We start from the raw sequence: 27,701 nt of genomic DNA, 5'->3' as shown, positions 1-27,701 counted from the left end.
AGTGATGCTCTGCTTTATCCCAGCACTGCTTTCAAGTGCACACCATTACCTGTCCATACACTAAGAGGCCATAGTAAGTCAAGACCTGTGTGTGGTTCCTTTTTGTTTTTGTTTGTTAGGGTTATTTCCTGTCATGAAGTTTCCAGCTCCCATCTGGTAGTATTTCACCTTCTGATGTGCTGGTTTGCTTCTATTATAAACTCAGTTCTAGAGAGCAAAATTTAGTTAGTGTTTTCTTTTGCCCCCAAGAATGTGGGGCTTCATCCTATGTTCTTTCGTAAAAGACATTTTTGAGCAAGACACAGTAGCATGCACCTATAATTCCCATACTTGAGATGTCAAGATCACAGGTTTGAGGCCAGCCTCAGCAACTTGGTGAGACTCTCAGCAACTTAGTGAGACCCTTTTTCAAAATAAAATAAAGTGGCCGGGCATGGTGGTGCACGCTTATAATCCCAGCGCTTTGGAGGTAGAGACAGGAGAATCGCGTAGGTTCGAAGCCAGCTGCGTGCGCTGGCTTAGGAGACCCTGTTTCCAAATAAAAATGTAAAAATAGGTCTGGGAGTGTAGCCCAGAGGTAGAAGGGCTTCCAGGAACCCCAGTACCACCAAAATAAATAAATAAATAAATAAATAAATAAATAAATAAATAAAATATAATAACAACAGCCATTTGTGGGGCTATTTCTTCCCACCTATAGAAGTTTTTGTATAAATATGATGAAATATAATTTAGTAGTTTGGGAACGCCCAAATTCCAGCCAACATGACCTGGGAAAAGTTGGGCATGGTGATACACTTTTATAATTCCAGTACAAGTGGGATCCCTAGGAAGATCTCAGGTTCAAGGCCAGCTTGGCAACTTAGTGAGAACCTATTTCAAAATAAAAGAATAAAACAGGGGCTAGGGGTATAGCTTGGAGATAGAATGCCCCTGGGGTTCCATCCCTAGTAACACAAAAAACAAAAACAAAGTGACTTGGGAATAATTTTAAACATGAGAATAACTGACCAATTATTGATTTACAATTGATCCATATTCTGGTATCTTGTTTGAACAAAGACTAAACAGGAAGTCCAACATCAACTTAAGACCAGTGGCTTTTCTGGGTCACGACAGCCTCATACCCTTTTTGTTTAAAATGTTCAAAAACACCAGGTGTGGTGGCACATGCTTGTAATACCAGCACTTAGGAGGCTGAGACAGGAGGATCACATAGGTTTGAAGCCAGCATCAGCTACTTAGTAAGGCTCTCAGTAACTTAGTGAAGCCCTGTTTCCAAATAAAGTATTAAAACAAAATAGGTCTGGCCAGGCGTGATGGCACACGCTTGTAATCCCCGCACTTGGGAGGTGGAGACAAGAGGATTGCACTGGTTCAAAGCTAGCCCCGCTGGTTTAAGAGACCCTTGTTTCCAAAAATTAAAAATGTATAAAATAGGTCTGGGAGTGTAGCCCGGAGGTAGAAGGGCTTCCAGGAACCCCAGTACCACCAAAAAACAAAACAAACAAAAAAAGGTCTGGGAGTATAGCCCAGAGGTAGAAAAGTCCCTGGGTTCCACCCTCAGTATCACACACACACACACACAAAAAAAGTTCAAAAACACACAGTTCATAGACTTCAGCCATGGGTTCAATATATAAACCCATCTCAGATCACAGAAATGGGAAATATACAAGCCACAAGCTGGCGTGCCCATTTTTTATAGCGTCATCTGGGGGAGAGTATCCCACCATACTGAAAGGTCCAATGTCACCCAGAACCTTTCTCTTTCTGGGTTGAGATCTTGTGGGCAGCTCTAATTGCTCCTTAACCCCCATCTCCTAGTAATAATCCTCACATGTGGACTCAGTGACTCACCAAGATGTGACAAACAGAATCTAATGTTACAGAAAGACTCCGCTTCCAAGTCTTGTGAGGCTCTATGGAAAGGCCCACATGGGAGGGACTGATGTCTCTGCCAACAGTCCCTGAATGGCCATGGAAGCAAATCCACCCTAAGTCAAACCCAGGATGATCGCAGCCCTGGTCAATACACCATGTCCTGGACTGAGAGACATCCAGAAAAGCCTCCTAGAATCTTAACTATCCTAGACAATGAGATAATAAATGCTTGTAGTTTTAAGCCACTTAATTTTGGAGTAATCTGTTACTCAGAGGTAGACAGCCAATATTCCCATGGACATTAAAACCTTCTCATTAACTTCCTGTGGCACCTGCCTGCCTTCCCCCCCTTTTTAAATTTTTGATACTGAAGATTGAACCAAGGGGCATTCTATCTCCAAACTACACCCCTCAGCTCTTTTTATTTTTAAACAGGTTCTCATTAAGTCGCTGAGAGCCTTGCTAATAGCTGAGGCTGGCCTAGAACCTGAGATCCTCCTATTTTAGCCTCTAAATACTGAGATTATAGGTATGCACCACAACGCCTCATCCTCTTTCTTTCCTTTTCTTCTTTCTTCTCCCCTCTCTTCCTTTCCCCTCCATTCCTCCCTTCCTCTCATCTTACCCCACCCCTGTTTTTGTATTTGTAGTACTGGGGATTGAATGCAAGAGGGCTCTACCACTGAGCTACATTCCCCAGTCCTACTTGCTCACTTATTTATTTATTGGGACTGGGGATCAAATCCAGGGGCATTCTACCTCTAAGCAACATCCCCAGCACTTTTTAATTTTTATTTTGAGACAGGGTTTGGCTAAGTTAGCATGCACTGCCTATTTGTTTTTTATTTTAAGACACAGTCTCATTAAGTTGCCCTGGCTGGCCTCAAATTTGAGATCCTCTTGGCTCAGCCTCTGAAGTAATGAGATTACAGGCATGTGCCACCATGCCTGACTCTACTTTATATTTATATTGAAACAAAGTCTTACTAAATTGCTGAGGCTGGACTCAAACCTGTAATCTTCTTGTCTCAGCTCCCCATCCCCCCAAGTACTGGGATTACAGGCTTATGTGTGACACCATACCTGGCTCTATACTTTATTTCTTACCAAGAAACTGTCTCATAAAATTTTAAAATTTTGATATAATTTGCCTAAAGGCAGACAATGTACTGGGTTAAAATGACAGATTTTACATTTCTACTTCTAAATTAATATACCTTACCATCAATCTCTTGGGAGTTTTTATTTTATTATGGGAGTCAGAACCCTCAAGTCCAGTCAACTAACTCTAAGAAACTGTCATGGTTAGGCCAGGCATGGTGGCACATGCTTGTAATCCCAGCATTTGGGAGGCGGAGACTGGAGGATCTCGGTTTGCAGACAGCCTCAGCTACCTGGCGAGGCACTTCGCACCTCAGTGAGACCCTGTTTCAAAAATAAAAGGGACTTCTGGGAAGATGGCGACGGAGCAAAACGGGGTTTACGAGCCCCGCTAACAACCAATCTCTAATACCACAGAATCGGCGCCTTTCATAGCCAGAGAACACCATCAGCAGAGAAACAAAAGATGTAATTTTAAGGGACAGAGAAAAGAGGGCTGGAAAAACGAGACACCAGAAGCCAGACTGCAGTGCTGCAGCCGGAGCTACGGTGTGAAGCGGCGGGCGCCATTTTGCCTTGCAGCACCAGGCTCCAGAGAGGAAGGGAACTTATAACGGAGCCCAGAAACCAGAGAGGAGATACGCTGGCCTCACGCCAGAGAACGCGGCAGCAGCGCCTTACTGCTGGCGGCAGCAGCGAGTTCACCGGACGGCACCAGACCAACTCACTCAACAGCCCACCAAGCTCCAGAGAGGAGCAGAGGACAGCGAGGCGAGGTGAGCCGCTGCGGAACAGCCGGGCGGGATATGGCAGATTTCTCGGTGCAGGAAACAGCTAAAGCTCCCAGGGGCTGGGCTCAGCACACCCTGCAGGGACTCAGAGTGGAGTTCAAAAACAGAGAAGAAATACGCCAGCCTCACAGTTGAGGGTGCGGCAGCGGCGCCATATTGCTACCGGCGGCAGCAGCAGCGAATTCACCAAGTCCACGACAGCTCCATCTGCGCACTCAACAGTGAGTCAAATTGCGGCCCCTAGAGGAGAAATTCCAGTACTGTACTCCCAGGGACTTGACCCAGTGGGGGAGTGGTGGTGGCAGAGATATCACACCAAAAAAAAAAAAAAAAAAAAAAAAGCAGACTCAATTGACTCCCTGGGTCTGAGACTCTGCGATACAACCCAGTAAAGGAGTAGTGGGGACTGAGATACCACAGACTCGAGATCCACAGCACCTTAAGTGAAGTCATAGTGACCTAGGGAAGAACCCAGAGAATGCACAAGCTTCCGAAATCATGGGAAAGAGGAATAACAATGGAGCAATGAATGCCCACAACCCCACAACATCAGAACCCGATAAAACAGAAATTCAGAGATTTATAGAAGATCAAATCAGGAAAATAACTGTAGAAATAATAGAGGTGTTTCGAAAAGAATTCAGAGAGAGCCAAAAAGAAATGAAGGATGCAATTAATGAAGTAAAGGCCTCAATTCAAAGTACAAACAACCGATTAGACCACATGGAGAATAGAATCTCACTCCTAGAAGATGATCATTCCAAAAATGAACGCATAGTTTCTAATTTAGAAAAAAAAATCCGACAGCAGGAATCTGACATTGAAGAAATATGGGCCCATTTTAAGAGAGCTAACCTAAGAATAATTGGAATAGAGGAGAGAAAAGAAGGTGAAACCAAAGGGATTAACAATCTTTTCAAGGAAATAATAGCAGAAAATTTTCCAAACACAGAGCAAGAGGTTGATACACAGGTCCAGGAAACTTATAGAACCCCTGTTATAGAGGATCAGAGAAGAGGATCTCCACACCACATAATTGTCAAAATGACCAATGTGGAAGCCAAGCAGAGAATCTTAAAGGCAACAAAAACAAAGGGCCAAGTGACATTCAGAGGCAAACCAATTAGAATCACTCCAGACTTCCCAAACCAAGTCATGAGAGCCAGAAGGGCTTGGAGTAACATATTCCAAACTCTGAAAGAAAACAACTTCCAGCCAAAAATTTCCTACCCAGCAAAACTTTCTATCAAATTAGATGGGGAAATAAGAAGCTTCCACGATAAACAGAAACTGAAGGAATTTATGTCTTCAAAACCAGCGCTAGAGAAAATACTCAAAGAGATTAACTACAAAGAAATAGGTAACACACACCAGAACCAGAGAAATAAGATTTTCCATCCAACAGACAACTAAGATTGGTTATCTGTGGAGATTCATTATTTATGTTAGTCTTTTACCTATCTCTAAATTGTATTGTTTTCTTTTATTGTTGCTATTTTTAGAATTTCTAGTTGGAACATTAATATACCTTCAGATATAGCATTTGGAAATATTTTATCCCATTCTATCAGTAACTTTTAACTCTGTTTACATTGTCTTTGGATATACAATTTTTTTTTATTTTTTAGGGAGTTTGTATACTCTTCTGTTGCCTGTGCCATTGAAATCATATCCAAGAAATCACTGCCAATTTCAATGTTGTGAGGTTTTATGACCCAGATTTTCTTCTAAAAGTTTATAGTATTAAGATTTATATTTAGGTCTTTTATCTATTTTGAGTTAATATTTGTATATGTGTTAGGTAAGGGTCCAATTTTATTCTTTTTCATGTAATTATTATTTTTCAACAATATTTAGTTGAAAGATTATTATTTCTTCCACCAAATGTTCGTGGAAACCTTGTCAAAAATAACTTGACAATATATGGAAGAATTTATCGCTAAGCTTTTATTTAACTCCAATAGTTTATATATCTGCCTTTAGAACAGTACTACACTGTTTCAATTATTGTAGCTTTATATGGTTTGAAATCAGAAAATATACATCTTCTAGCTTTGTTCTTCTTCGAGATTGTTTTGGGTATCTAGAGTCCATATTCCATATCAGGATAGATTTTTTCTGAAAAATAAATAAATAAATGTATGATAGCTTCACCTAAAAAAAAAAAAGAAAAGAAAAAAATATTCTCTGGTAAGAAAGAAAGCAAAAAGAAATATTGAACTGTTATCTTTTAGTCATCAAAAGCTTGGTATCAGACAAATGAAACTGTTTTGTGAGATTATCATCGTTAATATTGGATAAACTGCTATAAAAGTAGATGTCAACCACTAAGCCAAGCATGGGAAGGAGGAATGGGGAGAGAACGGGGTGGGGATCGGGTAGGGGCTGACTGGGCGATGTGTGCATGTATGTCTACAAAAGTATTTTCTTTGTACCATTATGATGTGTGAATACATTGCACCAATAAAAAATAAAAATAAAAATAAAATAAAAAAATAAAAATAAAAAAATAAAACACATTTGTTAAAATAAAAAAAAAAAGGACTAAAAAATAGGGCTGGGCATGTAGCTCAGAGGTAGAATGCACCTGGGTTCCATCCCCAGTACTGTAAAAAAAAAAAAAAAAGAAAGAAAGAAAGAAGAAAAGAAAAGAAATAATCATCGTGTTAATGAGAACATGAGAAAAAAAGCTCAAGAGTTTTCTTCTTAAAGGAAGAGTAATACCACTCCAGACTACTATACTCATCCTCTGGGAGGGCAGATGAGTTCTGAGAGAGAACAGCTCACAGACAGGGCTAACAAAGGCACCCTGAAGAGGCAGCGCTGAGCAGGTGGTGAAGGATCAGACCTGAGGTGGTGGGCCACATGCCCAGGCACCGCCCTCCTGGCCATTCTTCCTGGTCACAGCCACAAGCCTTCAATGCTCAAAATGCAACCGCTCTTAGCTGAGCATGGTGGCACAAATCTCTAATCCTAGTACCTGGAAGGCTGAGACAGGAGGATTGCAAGTTCGAGGACAGCTTCAGCAACTTTGGCCCTCTGCAACTTAGTGAGAACCCACTTCAAAATAATAAAATAGGGCTTAGGAGTGCAGCTCAGAGGTACAATGCCTCTTCAGTTCAATTCCCAGTACCACAAAAGAATTAAAAATAAAATAAATAGGGCTGGAGGTGTAGCCTGAAGATAGAATACACCTGGGTTCAATCCCCAGTCTCTCCCCCCCGCACTTCTTACAAGGTGATCAGAACAAGAATTTATGCTGTTCATTTTAGTCATCCTTCTGAGTCCTAGAATTTAACCTTTTATATTCCTTGATTTTTTATTGTTGTTGTTTGGTTTTGCAGTACTAGTGATTGAAACTAGGGCAAACATATGCTGGGCAAGTGCTCTACCACTAGGCTACATGCTCTACCCTTTTTACTTTGGAACAGATTCTCACTAAGTTGCCCAGGCCAGCCTAGAATTCGCAATCTCTGAACTAGCTGGAAATGTAAGCAGGTACCAATACGCCTGTCCTTCAGACTTCATACTGCTCACCAGAGAGCGCAAGAGGTCTTCAAAATCTATCATCACAAACAATTAGCCAGACGGTATCTTTTTTTAATGCAGTACTGGAAATGAAACCCAGGGGCCTTCTACCTCCAAGCCACACCCCCAGCCCTATTTTTTAAATTCTTTACTTTGAAATAAGATCTCACTAAGTTGCAGAAAGCCTCACTAAGTAGCTGAGACTGTCTGCGAACCTTGATCCTCCTGTCTCAGCCTCCAAAATGCCGGGATTACAAACATGCACCACCAAGCCCGGTAGACAACATCTTTTAAGGCTAGGCTAGAATCTAGTTTTTGTTTTTTTGTGGTGCTGGGAATCAAACCCAGGGCATTGTGCATGCTAGGTAAGCATTCTACCACTGAGTTACCTCCCCTGGCCCGTTAAGTTTTTTTTTTGTGTGTGTATGTGTGTGTGGTACTGGAGATTGAACCTAGGGTTGTCTTGCCACTGAGCTAAACCCCTAGCCATATATAATGTGTGTGTGTGTGTGTGTGTGTGTGTGTGTGTTCCTAAGGAAGGATTGAACCCAGGGAACTCTATCTCCAAGCTATACCCCTAGCCTTATTTTATTTTTATTTCGAAACAGGGTCTTGCTAGGCTGATGAGAGTCCTTGAACTCGTATTCCTCCTGTCGCAGCCTTCCAAAGATTATAGGTGTGCACCACTATACTCAGCTGTCCTTTATATTTTGAGAGAGGGTCTCAATAAGTTGCTGAGCCTGGCCTTAAGCCGGTGAGCCTCCTGCCTCAGCTTCCCAAGTACTGGGATTACAGGTATGTACTGCTTACTTGGCGTTAGACTAAATTTAATAAAGATGCCTCAATCATGTCCTTCTAGAAAGGTCTGGTTCCTGTTCCCTAGTCCTTCTCCCAGTCACTCAAGCATTCATAATTAAGACAACAAAGACCTATAGATAGAACTGAATGTCATCTTGGTTGCAAATTTATAATGAACACATTCTTTTTTTTGGGGGGGGGGTGGTATTGGGGATGGAACCCAGGGGCCTTCTACCTCCGGGCTACATTCCCAGACCTATTTTATATTTTATTTGAAAACAGGGTCTCTTAAGCCAGCTGAGGCTGGCTTCGAACCTGCATGATCCTCCTGTCTCAGCCTCCTAAGCACAAAGATTACAAGCATGTGCCACCACACCTGGCGAGAAACATTCTTGAAAAGAGATATAAAGCTAATTTTTTTTGTGTGTGTGTGGTATTGGGGGTGGAACCCAGAGGCTTTCCACCTCCGGGCTATACTCCCAGCCCTATTTTATATTTTATATTTGAAACAGGGTCTCACTAAGTTGCTGAGAGCCTCACTAAGTAGCTGAGGCTGGCTTTGAACCTGCGCGATACTCCTGTCTCTGCCTCCCAAGCGCGGGGATTACAAGTGTGCGCCACCACGCCCGGCTTATATGAAGCTAATTTAAAAAATGCTCTTAAGCCTGGTGTGGTACCCCACATGTGTAATCAGTATTTGAAAGGGTGAGAAAGGAGGATCACAGGTTCAAAGCCAGCCTCAGCTACTTAGTGAGGCCCTCTGCAACTTAGTGAGCCCTATTTCAAAATAAAAAAAAAATAGGGCTGGGGTTTTGGCTTGGAGGTAGACTGCCCCTGGGTTCAATCCCATTGCCACAAAATAAATTAATTAATTAAATTAAATAAGCCGGCATGGTGGTAGATGCTTGTAATCCCTGTACGTGGAAGGCTGAGACAGGAGGATCTCAGTTCACGGCCAGCCTCAGCTACTTAGTGAGGCCCTCTGCAACTTGGTGAGACCTTGTTTGAAAATAAAGGGGAAAAAAAAAAAACCCACAAGACTGGGGGTGTAGCCCAGAGGTAGAATGCTCCTGGGTTCCATCCCTAGCACCACAAAATCAAAAAAAAAAAAAAAAAAGAAAGAAAAGAAAATGAATAAATGAATAAAAATAAAATAGGGCTGGGGGTATAGCTCAAAGGTAGAATGCCTCTGGGTTCAACCCAAAATAAACACACACAGACACATATACACACACTTCTTAAAAAATAAACTAAGCCGGGCGTGGTGGCACATGCCTGTAATCCCAGTACTTGGGAGGCTGAGACAGGAGGATCGCATGTTTGAGGACAGCCTCAGCAACTTAGTGAGGATCTCAGCAACCTAGTGAGACCCTGCTTCCAAATATAAATAAAACAGGGTTAAATAAAAATAAAACAGGGTTGGAGATATAGCTCAGAGGCAGAATGCCCCTCGATTCAATCCCTAGTATAAATAAATAAATAAATAAATAAATAAATAAATAAATAAATAAATAAATATTAACTTCTAAGTAAAAGTGCTACAGCCTAATAGCTAAAAAGTGAGATGAGACTTAATCCACACCACTTACAATACCCTGGTCTTATTTTTTTGTTGCAGCTATCATCTACCACTGAGCATGAGGCTGCAATAGGGATGTAATTCAAAGCAACAGAGGATTTAAAAAGTAAATGCTAAACCAGGCATGGTGGCCCACTCCTGCAATCCCCGTACTTGGGAGGCTGAGACAAGAAGATCACAAGTTTAAGACCAGCCTTAGCAACTTAGAGAGACACTATTTAAAAAATAAATAAATAAATAAAAAAGTATTGATAGTACAGCTCGGAGAAAGAAAGCCCGAGTTCAATCGGAGAAAGAAAGCACACACACACACACACACACACACACACACACACACACACACACACACACAGAAAAATAGTAAACACAAGATTATACATCTTAGACTCAAGGTCAGCCTCAGCAAATTAACAAGACTCTCTCAGCAACTTGGTGAAATCCTGTTTCAAAAATGAAAAAGAGCCAGGCATGGTGGCGCACGCTTGTAATCCCCGCGCTTGGGAGGCAGAGATAGGAGGATCGCGCAGGTTCGAAGCCAGCCTCACTGGCTTAAGAGACCCTGTTTCCAAATTTAAAAAATATAAAATAGGTCTGGGAGTGTAGCCCAGAGGTAGAAGGGTTTCCAGGAACCCCAGTACCACCAAAAAAAAAAATTAAAAAAAAAAAAAGGAAAAAAGAGCTGGAGTTGTAACTTGGAGATAGAATGCCTCAGAGTTCAATCCTCTATACCCAAAATAAAACAACAACAAAAATAACCCCAGTAAAACAGATGAGGAATTTTCAGAGTAAATCACATAAAGAAAAGCAAATAACTGCACATTTTGTTTTATAAATATATAAAACCATACTTGTGTTGGTGAAGACTAAAATGTATTTTAACTGTGGATCAAGGTAAAGTGTTTCAATCACAACTTTACCTATACCCACCTATTCCCAATTATGACCGGGGTCCTACAAAGCTACTAAAATCAACCCAGACTTTTCTTGAGCTCATGTTATGTACCTATCATTACCTATTAAATATATGGAGCCGGGAGTGGTGGCACATGCTTGTAATCCCAGCATTTAGTGAGGCCCTTTGTAATTCAGTGAGACCCTGTTTTAAAATAAAGAATAGCTGGGTGTGGTGGCGCACACTTGTAATCCCTGCGCTTGGGAGGCTGAGACAGGAGGATCGCACAGGTTCGAAGCCAGCCTCAGCTACTTAGTGAGGCTCTCAGCAACTTAGTGAGACCCTGTTTCCAAATAAAATATAAAAAAGGTCTGGGAGCATAGCCTGGAGGTAGAAAGCCTCTGGGTTCCACCTCCAGTACCACCAAAAAAAAAAAAAAAAAAGAATAAAAAATAGGACTGGGGGTGGGTTCCATCCCTAGTCTCTCTCATACACACACACACACACACACACACACACACACACACACGGACCAAGAAAATGGCCACACATCTAATCATGTATCTAAAAATAACACTTTAAAATTCAACTTCTTCTGCATTCCTAATTTATTAGTTTCTACATGCAGGAATAAAGTGGTGGGTATAAGGGTGTAGCAGCCAACAATACAGCCATGGTCCCTACCTTCACCATGCTTCCAATCTTATAGGGAAGGTGGTGAGAATGGGGAAATGACTTAAAGAGGCAGAGTCTCAGACCTGAAAGAAATTCTGTAGGGGTAGACAAGTGTCAAATGTATGAGGGGAAAAGAGCCTCACCCTATCCTTAAGACAAGGGAAGATCATGGAGAGCTTTAAGCCTCAGTAAAAAGATTGAGATTTGAGTTTTATGTCAAAGGCTGAGCAACTAAGCCCAGCAAGAGGGAGACTACAAAACTGCTACCATCCTAAAATAAGACTAATAATAATCATAGTTTAAAGAAGAGCACACAGATTTACAGTACGTTCTGGACACAGAAGACACAGCTCTTGATGTGGGAAGAAGGGGTGGGAGGAGTCAAAGATGACCCCAGGTCTGTGGCCTAGACACCTAGGAGACTGGCATGGTACCATCTGTTATAATGAGGCCCCTCTGGGCTTGGTGAGCAGCAGTACTGACCACCTTGATACTCAGGGCAGAAACCTGAGTGGCATTCATCAACTCTCTCTCATTACCACCCTCACCTAGTCATCACATATACCACTATGTCACCAAGCAGTGATGATTCTACCTGCCAAACCTCTACCATCCTTTAGCTCATCCTCTGAACTGTAGCAATCACACTGCTCCCTACTTAAAACACTACAAGGAGCTGGGCGTGGTGGCACATGCTTGTAATCCCAGCATTTGGGAGATTGAGACTGGAGGATTGCAGTTCACGGACAACCTCAGATACTTTGCAACTCAGTGAGACCCGGTTTCAAAATAAAGAATAAAAAAAATAGGACAGATGGTGTAGCTGGAAGGTCGAATGCCCCTGGGTTCCATCCCCAGACCCGCAAAACAAACAAACAAACAAAAAAACACTACAAAGGCTCAAGGGATACCCACCAATTCTACTAAATTCTAAACCTCTGGAAGTGTATCTAAAGTCCCTGATGAGCTGGCCCTTGCCTTCCATATACACAGTATCATCAAATCACAAGAGATTATTAGTATTCACAATTCCTTATAAAATACATACTTTTCCTATTCTCTGCTTTTGCACAAGCCAGTTTTCCTGCATGGAATCTATTTCCTTCCCTCATCTGCCTGGCAAATCCTATAATTCCTTTAGAACATATTCGAGTGGAGAAACCAGGGAGACATTGCCTTACCCAAGTGATCAAATTAATTCCACCAAAAAGAGGCAAACTGACATCCACATCCTTACTTCTGCTCTGTCTATGCCAATGATGGACAGACTGACTTTAATCATGAAGAGCCATCAGAAGAACCCAACTGAAAGTCATTCTATACAATAACTGGCCCAACCTCTTCAAAACTCATGGTCATTGGAGACATAGATGAAGGAACTGTCAGATGAAAGGTGACAAAGGACATTATAACTAATGCAATAGGAGATCATGAGTTGAAGCCTCCACTAGAAAAAGGCCATTAGTGGGCTAAGTGGATAAAATATGAATAAGTTTTATGTACTAGACAGTAGTACTGCATCAGTGACTAGTGTCAAGTGTATTTGTGATTTTGACAACTGTACTCTGTAAAATGTTAGCATTTGAGAAATATGAATAAAAGTTATACAGGAATTCCTTGTACTACTTGTACAAGTCTAAAACTATTTTTTGGTTTTTTGGTACTAGGGATTGAACCCAGGGGCATTCTACCTCTAAGCTACACCCCCAGCCCTAGTTTTTATTCTTTATTTTGAAACAGGTCTCACTAAGTTGCAGAGGCTGGCTGTGAACCTGTGATCCTCTTGCATCAGCCTCCCAAGAACTGGGATTACAAGTGTGCACCACTATGCCTGGCTAAGCCTAAGATTATTTGAAAATGAAGAGTTTAAAAATATTTTGTTTTTATTTAGCTCAGCTTCAGACTTTCTGAAACCTGCCATGCAGCTGGTTCTGCCCTGGCTCCCATAGCCCCTGGTACATGTTCTATTACAACAATCACCAAAAGTACTGCTGGTTTGCATTTTGTATCTACAACCAGTAGCGTTCAACAGAAATACACTGGAAGCTATATATAGTTTTCAGTTTTCTAATAGCCACAATAAAAGCATAAAAAGAAATTGATAAAGTGACTTTAATAATGTAATGTAGTCAAAATATAAAATATTATCTTACTGTGTAGTTAATATTAAAAGCTACTAAGACATTTAATATTCCCTTTGTGTGTGTGGGGGGTACATTTTCAAAAACTGTTTGTATATCACAGATAGATGGCATCTCAATTCAGATTAGCCAGTTTCATATGGCTAGTGGTTATTATATAGAACATTACACACAACTATGTGTTCATCAAGCAAATAAACTATACCATGTATATGTAAGTGTGTGTGTGTGTGTGTGTGTGTGTGTGTGTATGTAAATGTCATATGTTTATATATTTTATCACTGTCAACCAGTACTGACTAGAATTTATTTAGCAAACTAACCTGGGCCTCAGAACAAATACTGAAAGAAACCTAAGCTCTACCCATCCCTCCAAATTTAGGAACTTACGAGCACAGCAGACCCATCCTTTTCCATCTTCTGGCATGTCTCTTTCTCTATGCCTAAAATAAAGAAAAGTCATCTCTAGTTATTCCAAGAAATTGATTCCTTCCCTTCCTGGTGAAAGACTCCTGAGAATAGGTGTAGGCCCAAAATGACTACAAACACACCAACAATGTTTCAAGATTTTAAAAGTAACACTGGCATTCAGTTGAGTTGTCTGTTAAATGTTAAAAGTCCAGCGGTGTGGTGGTGCACGATTGTAATCCCCGCGCTTGGGAGGACTGTGCAGGTTCGAAGTCAGCCTCTGGCTTAAGAGACCCTGTTTCCAAATAAAAAAAGTATAAAAACAGGTCTGGGAGTGTAGCCCGGAGGTAGAAGGGTTTCCAGAAACCCCAGTACCACCAAAAAAAAAAAAAGTTAAAATTCCACAACATTCAGAAGAGGAGTGTGATTAATCATAAATAGGCCAGCAACCTTCAGGTAGAAAGAATATCAAGGCTGCCCCCATGTGTCCATTCATATTTAGCAAGTGAGGTTTACTAATCTGGAATTATTTTAGAAAGAAGAAACTGTAACACTGAATTGTGTGTGTGTGTGTGGGGGGGGTACTGGGGATTGAATACAGAGGTATTCTACCTCTCATCTACACTCCCAAACCTATTTTATTTTTTATTTTGAAACAGTCTCCCTGGGTTGCACAGGTCCTCACTAAGTTGCTGAGGCTGGCTACATACCTATGATCTTCCTATGTCAGCCTCCCAAGTACTGCCACCATGCCCGATTTGAATGCTATTTCATTACGAACTTTAAGTTAATTTATATTTCAACGCAGAAAGATATCCTTAACCTAATTATGTAGCATATAAAATAATAAGCTTTAGCCAGGTGTGGTGGCGCACGCTTGTAATCCCAGTATTCGGGAGGTTAGACCGGAGGCTCGCAGTTCGCGGACAGCCTCAGCTACTTAGTGATGCCCTCCGTAACTTAGTGAGACCCTGTTTCAAAATAAAGAATAAAAAACAGGGCAGTGAGTGTAACTTGGAGGTCGAATGCCCCTGGGTTTCATCCCCAGACCTGCAAAATAAATAAATAAATAAATAAATAAATAAATAAATAGCTTTAGATTTTAAGCCTGTAAAACTAAGCTTTAGCCTTAACTTTGTATTTTATTATCTTCATTTATTCATTATCTTCTTCACATCCTTCTAAATGATTCCTTGTGTCAAGTCTACTTTTCACTCTCCACCACAGGTAACATTTTTTAAAAAGATATAAGCAGGGTGTGGTGGTGCACGCTTGTAATCCTGGTATTTGGGAGGTTGAGACCGGAAGATCTCAGTTCATGGACAGCCTCAGCTACTTAGTGAGACCCTGTTTCAAAATAAAGAATAAAAAATAGGGCAGGGGGTATATCTCAGAGGTCGAATGCCCCTGGGTTCCATCCCTAGACCCATTAAAAAAAAAAAAAAAAAGACAAAATATGCCCTCAATGAAGAAAATTTAAAGACACAGAAAGCACACAAAAATTTAAAGCTATAATCCTTCATGGAAAAATAACACTTTAGTCAATTGCTAATTACTTAAAACATATATGTGACAATCACTCCCTTGCTCAAACCCCTTCAAAGCCTTACCAGACCCAGGAGATCAAGCCCCATTGTGTCACTGCAGCTTTGCTTCCCATTGCCCTGTACTTAGGAAAGCCAGTGGGAAGGTCACCAATACCACAGGTTTCCTCCCACAGCGGAGTTTCTTACTTCCTGCAGAATCATGTAGCATTTGTCAGGATGAACCTTCAGCTTGACTATCTCCAGCCAACAGTCTCTGGTTGTTGTTCCAGAGCCTGAGGTACCCCCACTATCACAGCCTTGGCCAGCTCCTTTGCTATAATTAATCAGTTACTGATAACAGTGCATTTAAACCCTTTCTACTTTTCCAAAGCCAACAAGTGGTACTAATTTTGAGGACAGTACTGTATCTCACGGAGCCTCAGTTCCTGAACTGAGGAATTTCTTGCAGTAAGGAAGAACATATTTTAACAAATATTTACTATATGCTTGTATGAGAGGAAACTAAAAAGTGTACGTGTGACAATCTCTAACCTTGAGACATTCAAAACAGCCACCTCTCTATCATAAACGCACCATCCAAGGCACTGTGGCACAGAAAGGCAAGTAATGTGGCGGGAGCACAGGCACTCTGGATTCAAGGAGTATTTGAGACAGACATGAAAGGATGGGCAGAATTTTTATAGGAGATGGCAAAGAAAGATATTTCTGATATATAGAAGAAACAAATGCAGGTATAAGAGAATTTAGGATTAACCTGGTAACTAGGCCAAAAAGGAAATAGTAAACATGATCTTAGGGAAAGAAATCAGGAACAATGCCTGGCACACTTACTTCACGGATGGTGTTCCAATATGGATCATGGGCCCCAAAGGCCCATGTGTTAAAGATGTAGTCCCTACTGCAGCACTTCTGGAGGTAGTAGAACCTAATTTAAGAGAGGGGCCTGGCGGGAGGTCTTCAGTCATTGGGGGTGCCCTCGAAGAGAACTGTGGGAATCCAGAATCTTCCTTTCTACTCTTTTGCTTCTTGGCCATAAGAGCAATTTTGACAACCATATGCTCCCTTGTCATTAGGCTTAGAACACAATGGATCCAATTGATCCTGAACCAAAATCTTGAAAATCTTAGCCAAATTAAACTTTTTCTCTTTATAAGTTGATTGTTTTGGGTATATGTGATAGTAATGGTGAGATGACCAACAGACTGGAAACTGAGAGCTAGAGGTCTGGGATGAGGCTGAGAGAAATAACTTGCCTGAAGTCCCAGCTTTCCACCCGCTTCCCTGGCTTGATGGAGGATCATAAGCTTCCACATTCTAAGTATAAAAGCTCACAAACTCAATTGTGTTGCTTAAGAGAATCTGAGTTTTAATAATGTTAAACATAGTCTAGAACATGGTTCTAAAGCCAGGCATGGTAGCACACACCTGTAATCCCAGCATTTGGGAGGCTGAGACAGAAGGATCATGGTTCACAGATAGCCTCAACTACTTAGTGAGACCCTTTGCAGCTCAGTGAGACCCAGTTTGGTAGAATGCCCCTGGGTTCCATCCCCCTACGTAAAAAAAGAATAAATAAGGCCTTCACTCTAGAAAAATATCATGAGTCCTACAGTAGGAGGCTTCAGCCCAGGTTAGTTTAGGTTCTTCAAGAGAGTATTAAGGTCGGGTATGGTGGTACATGCTTATAATCCCAGTACTTGGGAGGATTACAGAAGGATTACAGGTTCACAGCCAGCCTCAGCTATTTAGTGAGGCCCTCTGCAACTTAGTGAGAGCTTGTTTCAAAATAAAGAATAAAAAATACAGTTGGGGGTACAGCTCAGAAGTAGAGTGGCCCTGGGTTCAATCCAGAGAGAGAGAGAGAGAGAGACAGACAGACAGACAGACAGACAGACAGACAGACAAAGAGTATTAGGAAGGATTTTATAGGGCACTGGACAGGAAAACTTACAATATCCAAATATAATGAAAATACCACCACACACCTTAGCATGGTGGCTAAAAAGCCAGTAAACCAGACTGTTTAAGGTTCAAATCTAATTGTATCATTTACTAGTGATTGTGTTCAAAACACAGTATCCCAATATATGACACCTAAGTGAGGCAGGGCAGAGGTCCAGGAACAGGAAGGGTTAAAAGAAACCATCTGTACAAAGAACAAAAACAGGGAAGGTTGATAAGATACAGGGTAACAATGACCATGTAAGGACTACAGAAATCAAAACTAAATTTCAGCTCCTTCTGTAGGCTGCATTCTGAGGACAATTAGAAGAAACAGATTCTAAGTGTAATCAAGGGAAAAGGACAGTGGGTGGGGCAGACAAGTGACTCCCAGAGATTAGAGCCCTTCAACTCACTAGTAATGATTCAAATTAAGAATTAAGACTAGAAAAAAGACATTGGGTTATACCCAACTCTGACCAATAACAAAACGGCAGATAAGGAAACACAAGAAGGGCTAAGAGCTCACCTTGGAAGCCCCTCTTCTGTGTGGGAGCTATTCTCTATTTTTTATTTTTCTTTGGCTTACAAATAAACTTTCCTATACCTACATCACCCTTCATTGGTCCTTGGACTTCGTTTGCCAACATCCATTGGACCAAGAGCCCAGAGTAAGAGGAACCCTGTACTGTCAGCATTTTTTTTTAATCAGCAGCATTTAAGGAAGCAGCTAAAGTGGGAAGGTTTGCCTTCTCTTCTGATATAGGCAGTAAAAGACTCCTCTCCGCTTTCCTTAATAATACATGGTAAGAGCCGGGCGTGGTGGCGCACGCTTGTAATCCCCGTGCTTGGGAGGTGGAGACAGGAGGATTGCGCAGGTTCGAAGCCAGCCCCAAAGGCTTCAGAGACCCTGTTTCCAAATAAAAAAGTATAAAAATAGCTGGGCGTGGTGGCGCACGCTTGTAATCCCCGAGCTTGGGAGGCAGAGACAGGAGAATCGCGCAGGTTCGAAGCCAGCCGCGCACGTTGGCTTAGGAGACCCTGTTTTCCAAATAAAAAATGTAAAAATAGGTCTGGGAGTGTAGCCCGGAGGTAGAAGGGCTTCCAGGAACCCCAGTACCACCACCAAAAAAAAACAACAACAAAAAAAAAAACATGGTAAGGCCCTCTTTCCAGACGGGTCCTCCCAATACCCAGAGGAAAAGAACATTCTCATCTCTGAAGACAGAGACACTGAGCCCTTCCTAGTTCCCTTGTTTATCACCATCAGATCACGCTCTCCTCCAATCACACTTTTGTGTGACAGTCTTCCGTTTTCCTGGGTCTTCATTGGGAAGGCTCTCTCACACCTTGTAAAACTTATACTAAATAAATGTGTGTGGGTTTTTTAGTCTGTCCTTTTGTTATAGAGGTCTCAGCTATGAACCTTGAAAGGAAATAATACTACTTTTCTTTGCTGCACTAGGGTAGTGACCTTGGTCAAGTTAACTTCCTTTCCCTGAAGTGAAGAATGGTGAGAAGAGCGACTACTGAAACACAACAGAATGCCTGCAAAGCTCTCAGAACAGTGGTAAAGCACTGCAGGTGTTAACTGTCACTGTGGGCACTGTGAGGCCTGACTGAGGCCTGGCAGGAGGAGGAGGTGGACTTCAGAAAGGTGGAGGAAATGCCTCTGACCAGCACCCTGCCCCCAGCCCCTGAGATTTACCTGCCCCGACTTGGTATTAAACTCACCAACCAGAGAAATACACAACTTCCTTGCTCTCCCTCCCTCTTAATACCCCATAAAAAGCCCCTAGACTGTAAGGAAGGGGCTCCTGACTCTTGTGGACTCTCTCCTGGTCAGTCTCCCTCCCAGGCTCCACTCCAATTAAAGCCTGTTCTGGTCTGTAGAGCTGTTTTATTCTTTCTCCGTATATTTTCTAACAGTTATTATTTTCACAAATTAAACAATAGCACAATAATTATAAGAAAGCCAAATGTATGACAGGTATAGGGCACCAAACTTTCAGAAGTGGCCACATTAACACAAAGTACAGAGAAATTCAAGCAGTCCCAAACACCAAAGTCTCTTGGACATACTGCCACACTCATCCATGTGTTCCTAGGACTTTGATAAGCACTTTCCTCTGTTTCTTTTCTGGAAGCAAAGCATAGATCAGTATCCTAAATGTATCCATCAAGTGACACAATTCTCTAATCTTTCTAAGATGTCTTAGGTATTCCGATATTTTTATGTATATGTATGTTACAAAGATGAAGATAGGCTTCCATACCTGCTTCTGAGGATGAAAACGCATGATTTATGGTAGACACAGGAACATTGGAACATTCAAAGTACTCCAGGTCTTCCTCTGGCTCACCTTTCACCTCGGCCCCAGTTGATTTGTGACCACATGATGTGGACGCCAGTTTCTCCTCGTCAGTAGCGTGGCCATCCCTACTGGAGATGTCTGAAATCTGGGAGATCACTGCTCCTTCATCCTGGAAAAACAATAAAGAAGACACTCTCCTTTAGGAAGGAAACAAAAAGGAAAAGTGATTTCAGGAATGGAGCAGGTGGCCACATTCCATGCAGATATTCCAGAGTTAGCCACAGATCCAGGTACAAAGCCAGAAAGATGCTGTAGTATTTCAATTATGAAAAAAAACTGTGCTTTCTAGAACCTAGTTTTTGTAAGTCTGAGGTTTGAAAAATTAAGCTTTCTAGAAAGCCTAAATTTATAAGCAAGCAGTTTAGCTGGTCTAAGACACTTATTATATCTCTCCATGTGTGCTCACATACCTCCTAACTTTTTAAAAGTCCATGTACCCCATTTTGCTTTTAAGTCACATCCAAAAACTTTCTGGCATAAGTATCTTAGATAACCAATAAGTATCTTTTGGGTGTGGTACTGGGGATTGAACCCAATGGTACTCTACCACTGAAATAAACTCCCAGGATGTTTGCCTGTCCCCCCCCCACCCCCAGTACTGGGGATGGGACCCAGAATCATTCTGAGCTACAATTTCTAACCTTTTTTTTTGGGGGGGGGGGCGGTGCTGGGATTTGAACCCAGGAGTATTCTACCTTCAAGCTATACTCCCATCCTGATTTTTAAAAATTCTTTATTTAAAACAGGGCCTCACTAAGTAGTAGCTGAGGCTTTCCTCGAACTGCAATCCTTCTGTCTCAGCCTCCCAAATGCTGGGATTACAAGTGTGAGCCACCATGCCTGGCTCCCTATTTTTTATTCTTTATTTTGAAACAGGGTCTCACTGAGTTGCAAAGGGCTTTACTAAGTAGCTGAGGATGGCCACAAAACGGCAATCCTCCTGTTTCAGCCTCCCAAATGCTGGAATTACAAGCATGTGCCCCCACAACGTCTGTCTGTATTTGAGACAGGGTCTGCTAAGTTGCCCGGGCTGGCCTTGAACTTGTGATCCTCCTGCTTCAACCTCCAGAGTAGCTGGGATTACAGGGGAGTGTATCATTAAATACATTTAAGAGATTATGTTATCTCTGAATAACTGCTAACAATGTAATGTTGTATGCAGGTTTAGTGAGAAATGAGAGACTTGAGAGTTCAAGGAAAAAATGCCAATTGAAACCTTTATTAGCTGGCCAGCAGTGGTACCCTCAGTCTAGACATCTGACTGGAGAGGTGCGCCATCTGCTGGGGAGAGGGACTTATATAGAGGAGGAAGAAGAGAGGAAAAAACCAGAAAGGACTGACACACACACACACACACACACACACACACACACACACACACACACACACACACACGGTGTTGAGAAGAGTCAGAGCAAGAGCTTAATGTCCCAATCTTTAGCAGCACAATTTACTTTTGTGCGGTGGGAAAGAAAGAGAGGGGGTGGTAAGTGAAACAGTGTAGAATGGCTGACAGAAACAAAAATGGAGTTACTTTTGCTATTACATTTGGTACAGGCAGAAGAATTTGTGGAGTAATCTTAAACTTAGCCAATTAACACAGTGTATTACAGAAATATCTGCCTTTTTTTTTTTGTGGTACCGGGGTGGAACCCAGGGGCAGAATCCAGGGGCATTCTACCTCCGAGCTACACCCCCAGCCTTATTTTTTATTCTTTATTTGGAAACAGGGTCTCCTTGAGTTGCAAAGGTCCTCACTATGTAGTAGCTGAGGCTATCCCAGCTCCATAAGATTTTGTTAAATTAATTTTCAAGCCGGGCGTGGTGGCGCACGCTTGTAATCCCCGCGCTTGGGAGGCAGAGACAGGAGGATCGCGCAGGTTCGAAGCCAGCCGCGCGCGCTGGCTTAGGAGACCCTGTTTCCAAATAAAAATGTAAAAATAGGTCTGGGAGTGTAGCCCGGAGGTAGAAGGGCTTCCAGGAACCCCAGTACCACCAAAAAAAAAAAATTAATTTTCAAAAATTTTATAGTAATATGTAGAGCTTTTAGGGTTTTTTTTTTTGGTACTGGAATTTCTATCTTCAAGATACACATCTAGTCCTTTTTATTTTGAAACCAGGTTTTTTATTTTTGCTAATTTGCTGAGGCTAGCCTTGAACCTGCAATCCTCCTGTCTCAGCCTCCATAATACTAGGTTATAGGCGTATATTATCACACCCAGCAGGTTTTTTTTTTTTTTTGTAAATCAAAAATAAATTTTTGTCCAGACATGGTGGTACATGTTTATAATCCCAGTAGTTGGGAGGCTGAGACAGGAGGATCACAGTGTTGAGGGCAGCTTCAGCAACAAAGGAGACTCTCAGGAACAAAATAAGACCCAGTTTCAAAACAAAAAATAAAAAAGCCAAGGTGATGCTTGGTGATTCTGGTACACAACTGTTACCCAGTACTTGGGAGGCTAAGATAGAAGGATCATAGGTTCAAGGCCAGTCTCAACCACTTAGTGAGACTTTGTTTCAAAATAAAAAATAAAATAGGACTGGGAGTCTAGCTCAGAGGTGGAGTATCCCTGGGTTAAATTCCCAGTACCAAAAAAATACATTAATTTCTCATAGTCCTTGTTGCCTGCTTTGGCAACACCTGAGTTAGTCTTTAATACATTTGTCATAAATGAAAAATAAATAGACCAGACTGCAAATCACCAACTTTTTTTTTTTAACATTTTAAACTATGTATCAAGTTTCTGGCCCAAACCATGTGGGTAAGTTTAACTTAAATCAATTCTATTAGTCAATGAGTATATATCTATAATTATATTTATGCAAAATAAAGTTTTCTTGTTTTTTTTTTTGTGTGTGTGGTACTGAGGATGGAACCCAGGGGCTTTCTACCTCTGGGCTATACTCCTAGATCTATTTTATAGTTTATTTGGAAACAGGGTCTAAGTTGCTGAGAGCCTCACTAAGTAGCTGAGACTACCTTTGAGCCTGTGCAATCCTCCTGTCTCAGCCTCCCAAGTACTGGGATTATAAGCATGTGCCACTATGCCTGGCTTGAAATAAAGTTTTTGTTTTTGTTTTGGGTGGTACTGGAATGGAACCCTTCTACCTCTGGGCTACACTCCCAGACCTATTTTTTATATTTTATTTGGAAACAGGGTCTCTTAAGCCAGTGAAGCTAGCTTCGAACCTGCGCAATCCTGTCTCAGCCTCCCAAGCACGGGGATTACAAGCGTGCGCCACCACACCTGGTGAAATAAAGTTTTAAAAAAAGAATCTATTACAACCAAATGAACCTGGATTTTTGGTAATTTGTTTTCTGATTATTTCACATAGTTATGAATGGATATATTTATTGCTAGAATAAAATAAGGGTCAACACCAATTTTATTTCTGATTTCTACTTTTGTAAGTATAATCAATAAGAAGCCTTATTTAGTTGCACAGTGGTACACACCTGTATAGCCAACATTTGGAAAGCTGAGACAGGAGGATCACAAGTTTGAAGGTGGCCTGGGCTGTGTCTCAAAGTAAAATAAATTTTTTTAAAAAAGAATTGGGGGTATAGCTCAGTAGTAAAGTGCTCTTGGGGGAAATCCCTAAATGTCTGTCTGTGTCTGTCTGTCTGTCTGTCTGTCTGTCTGTCTGTCTGTCTCTCTCTCTCTCTCTCACAGACACCTTATTTACATAAGCAAGCATATGAAACCAAAGAGAAGTTTTGTAACGTCAGGCCAGTGTGATGATGCACACTTGTATTCCTACTTACTTGGGAGGCTGAGACAAGAAGATCAAAGGTCTGTGGCTCGCCTCAGCTGCTTACTGAGGCCCTCCACAACTGAGACTCTGCTTCAAAATAAAGCATAAGGCTGGCTTGGTGGCGCACACTTGTAATCCCAGCATTTGGGAGGCGGAGACCAGAGGATAGCAGTTTGCAGACAGCCTCAGCTACTTACTGGCCCTTTACAACTCAGTGAGACTCTGTATCAAAAAATAAAAATACTAAAAAAATAGGACTGGGGGAGTAGTTCAGAGGTACAATGCCCTAGGTTCCGTCCCTAGTAAAGCAAAAAAAAAAAAAAAAAAAAAAAAAAAAAAAAAAAAGAAAGAAAGAAAGAAAGAAAGAAAGAAAGAAAGAAAGAAAGAGAAGAATAAAAAATATGGCTGGGGGTGTAGCTCGGAGGTAGAATGTCCTGGGGTTCTGCCAGGCGTGGTGGCGCACGCTTGTAATCTCCCCACTTGGGAGGCGGAGACAGGGAGACAGGAGGATCACGCCAGCCCCGCTGGCTTAGGAGACCCTGTTTCCAAAAATAAAAAATAGGTCAGGGAGTGTAGCCTGGATGTAGAAGGGCTTTCAGGAACCCCAGTACCACCAAAAAAAAAAAAAAAAAAAAAAAAAAAAAAAAAAAAAAAAAAGAATGTCCTGGGGTTCCATCCCCAGTACCCAAAAAGTAATGAATGAATGAGGGGGGGGGGAGGAAGAGTGAGTAAAAATGTCTTTCAGCTGGGCATGGTGGTACATGCCTGATATCCCAGTACTTGGGAAGTACTTCAGAAAGGAGGATTACAGGTTTGACACCAGCCTTCACAACTTATTGAGGCTCTCAGAACCTTAGCAATATCCTATTTACAAATAAAAAATAAAATACTTGGAGGTAGGATGCCTCTGGGTTCAATCTCCAGCACCAGAAAGAGAAGAAAGGAAGGAAGGAAGGAAGGGAGGGAGGGCGGGAGAGAGGGAGGGTCTTTGATTTGTTTTTTAACTCTTTCCCAAGTTTTATGCCAAAAGATTCTATTATCAGAATCTTAAGTTTTTGCCAGGAGTGGTGGTCCATACTTGTAATCCCAGCACTTGGGAGGCAGAGGAAGCCAGCCTCAGCTACTTAGTGAGGCCCTCAGCAACTTAGTGAGACCCTGTTTCCAAATAAAATACAATACAGGTCCTATACGTTTGTTGAAAGCAATGAATGAGAAAACCACCTAACTTTAAAATACTGACATCCAGCGCCGGGCGTGGTGGCGCACACTTGTATCCCCACGCTTGGAAGGTGGAGACAGGAGGATCGCACAGGTTCGAAGCCAGCCTTGCTGGTTTAAGAGACCCTGTTTCCAAATAAAAATAGCCCAGAGGGAGAAGGGTTTCCAGGAACCCCAATACCACAGAAAGAAAGAAAGAAAGAAAGAAAGAAAGAAAGAAAGAAAGAAAGAAAGAAAGAAAGAAAGAAAGAAAGAAAGAAAGGAGTAAAATACTGATATCCATTTATCTAAATCTTTATAAGATTTAAAATTGGAATTTTTTGCTGGGTTTGGTGGCACATGCTCATAATCTCAGTATTTAGGAGGCTGAGACAAGAGGATTACAGGTTCAAGGGCAGCCTCAACTACTTAAGTGAGGCCCTCCACAACTTAGTGAGACCTTGTTTTAAAGAATAAAAAGTCAGGCTGGGGGTATAGCTCAGAGGTAGAATGCCCTTGGGTTCCATCCCCAGTACTGCAAAAAATAAATAAAAATAAAAATAAAGAATGTAAATTTTAAATAAAAAAGAGGTAATTGTGAAAAAGTTCCCTTGTCTTCAGGGACTTTTCTACATGATTTTAGGACATTAAGGGTCTAAAAATTGTTTCCTTAAAGTTGAGAACTCAGATATCCATTGAAGAGTATATGTGAACCATCCACAGACTTACCTGAGAACAAGTGTCCAAAGCAAGAGGCTGAGTTTCATATTTCTTCACCTTACAGCCACTCCTGGAAAGAGAGAAAAACACAAACAGGCCAGTTTGGAATCACAATGACAACTTTCAAGGTATGCGATGGAGCAAAGCGCAGTCTGTGCAGAGAGAAGCCAAAGCATACAGCACCACACAAGTCAGACGTCTACAGAGAGATGGAGAGACACTTTTGTTGTCTCTGAATCTTCTCCCAAGATACAGGGTAAGCAGAGAGTGATAGTGGGCTCGTTCTCTGAAAAGCCCTCATTTGCGTCTTTGGGTTGTTAAGCACCAGTAATCTGACCCCTACTATTTTTAATGACACACTACCAAAGCCTTTTAGATAGTACAGCCTTAGCAGCTACAGACATTCGGTTCTTCTGATCTTTATTCATTTTGCTTTGACGGTCATCAAAAAAATTATCACACCAGACCAGATTCTTTGAAAAATTGTTTATTGCACAGAATTCTCTTAAAACAACTCCAGTCTAGACCTGAGTGCTCACAGAAAAGAACTGTGCTCAACAGAAAATAGAAAAGTATTTGAGTAAGTTGTTATCATTCTTATGAAGTAGTAAGATGAAAGATGAATACCATGTACTGTACAAAGCCCAGAACTGGGAAAAACTTGGACTACTTGCTATTTGGGGGCAAGCACATAATTTGTAATCACAGGACTAATTCAGATTCTGCTCTGTTTTAATGAACTTAAAATTATCAGTAAAAACGTCACTCTGACCAACAAAAGAAAAGTTATTTGCAACTTGCTTTTCTTTGGTAGAAAAAAAATTTAAGGTTAGCACATAATTACCACAATGTGCACAATCACTAGTTCAGAGTCTTCTTTTCTTAATGCTAAGTGCCACACACTGCTACCAAACTTGAGTTGACTCAGTGAAATTTACATCCTATCAAAAAAAATCCAATATACCCAACATTAAATAGCAGAGCAGTCTCTCAAACCACTGCTGTGATGATCTGGGGGCAAGCCAACTCTTGGTACTCAAAGCGTCATGTGACTTGTGCCAAGCCAGGGGGCGCAAGCTCTCGCACCTAAGGTGGGAAAGACATCTCCACTCCTTTAGGTACAGACAATTGCAAGGCTAAGCTGACTCATGAAGTGGCAAATAAAATGCCAAAAAAGTTATCAGATCAAACTCAAAAACAGAAGCCAACATGCTGTGGAGAGTCAGGGCAGGCGTGGGAAAGGAAATTGCCAACAGTCCCAAGGACAAATGCCAACTACAGCAACAGTACTTACAACAGAAAACAGAGAAATTTCACTTGCTCAGTAGTCCTGGTGCACCAATAAATTAGAGACAAGAAAGAGACAGACAGATGGAGAAAAAAAATCATGTAAAGACTAGAATTTATCTTTTCTGAGGTGAGATACAAATTAAAAGCATCAGATTCATGAATGTCAGCACTGGTGAGTGAATGATTAACAGGACCCTAACTCCAGTGGAGTAAGACAGTGGTATAAACACTCAGAAATGCCTATAAATATCCAAATTTATAGGTGAAAAACAAACTTCCAAAAATGTATAAATGTATAAAACAGTATTTCACATTAAGCATGTTTATGTTTAACTGTCTAGTCATCCATATCAAAAGCAATGCATAAACAAAAGTATAGTTGAAAAGATATTTGGATATCTCTATAATAGGCCTGTATGACTAAGAAGCTTAAAATGATTTCATATAATTTATTTTACAGTGACTGGATTGCAAATTCCCAATCATAATAAAAAAATTAATCATTTACATTGTCATGTGTATGTGTGCATGTGTGTTTGTATATGTGGTACTAGGAATTTAGCCCAGGGATGTTCTTCCTCCCAAGCAACACCCCCAGTCCGTTTCATTTTTAATTTTATTTATTTATTTACTTATTTATTTTGGTGGTGCTGAGGATGGAACCCAGGGACCTTATACTTTACCCCCAGACCTACTTTCTTAGTATTTTATTTGGAAGTAGGGTCTCACTAAGCTGCTGAGGCTGGCTTTGAACCTGTGGTCCTCCTGTCTCAGTCTCCCAAGTACCAGGATTACAAGCATGGGCCACTACACCCAGCTTGCTTGCTTTTTTCCTTTTCTTCTCTCCTTCCTTCCTTCCTTCCTTCCTTCCTTCCTTCCTTCCTTCCTTCCTTCCTTGTGGTGATGGGGTTTCTGGAAACCCTTCTACCTCCCGGCTATACTCCTAGACCTATTTTATATTTTTATTTGGAAACAGGGTCTCTGAAGCAATCGGGGCTGGCTTCGAACCTGCACGATCCTCCTGTCTCCACCTCCCAAGCACGGGGATTACAAGCATGCGCCACCATGCCCAGACTGG

At 41.4% G+C, this 27,701-nt stretch overlaps 1 protein-coding gene across 8 annotated transcripts in view; it reads right to left on the bottom strand.

Annotated features, from left to right (window-relative positions):
* Nucleotides 1-27,701, bottom strand: part of TACC1 (transforming acidic coiled-coil containing protein 1) — a gene marked incomplete at both ends in the record, with an annotated part of 89,469 nt that overhangs the window by 19,177 nt on the left and 42,591 nt on the right. For 2 of the 8 annotated variants that reach the window (XM_080710872.1, XM_080710876.1), the window contains 4 exons: nt 13,780-13,832; nt 19,649-19,769; nt 25,343-25,403; nt 26,628-26,663. In XM_080710872.1, coding sequence (XP_080566998.1) covers nt 13,780-13,832; nt 19,649-19,769; nt 25,343-25,403; nt 26,628-26,663 — 271 coding nt within the window. Of the gene's footprint in view, nt 1-13,779; nt 13,833-19,561; nt 19,770-25,342; nt 25,404-26,627; nt 26,664-27,701 lie in introns of all 8 variants that reach the window. The other 6 variants (XM_080710873.1, XM_080710875.1, XM_080710874.1 and 3 more) reach the window with 4 other exon arrangements.

This window comes from Muscardinus avellanarius (genome assembly GCF_963383645.1).
Source record: "Muscardinus avellanarius genome assembly, chromosome: 14".
Taxonomy (NCBI): Eukaryota; Metazoa; Chordata; class Mammalia; order Rodentia; family Gliridae; genus Muscardinus; species Muscardinus avellanarius.
The sequence above is the reverse complement of the archived record's forward strand: the minus strand, read 5'-3'. Positions and strand labels throughout refer to the sequence as shown.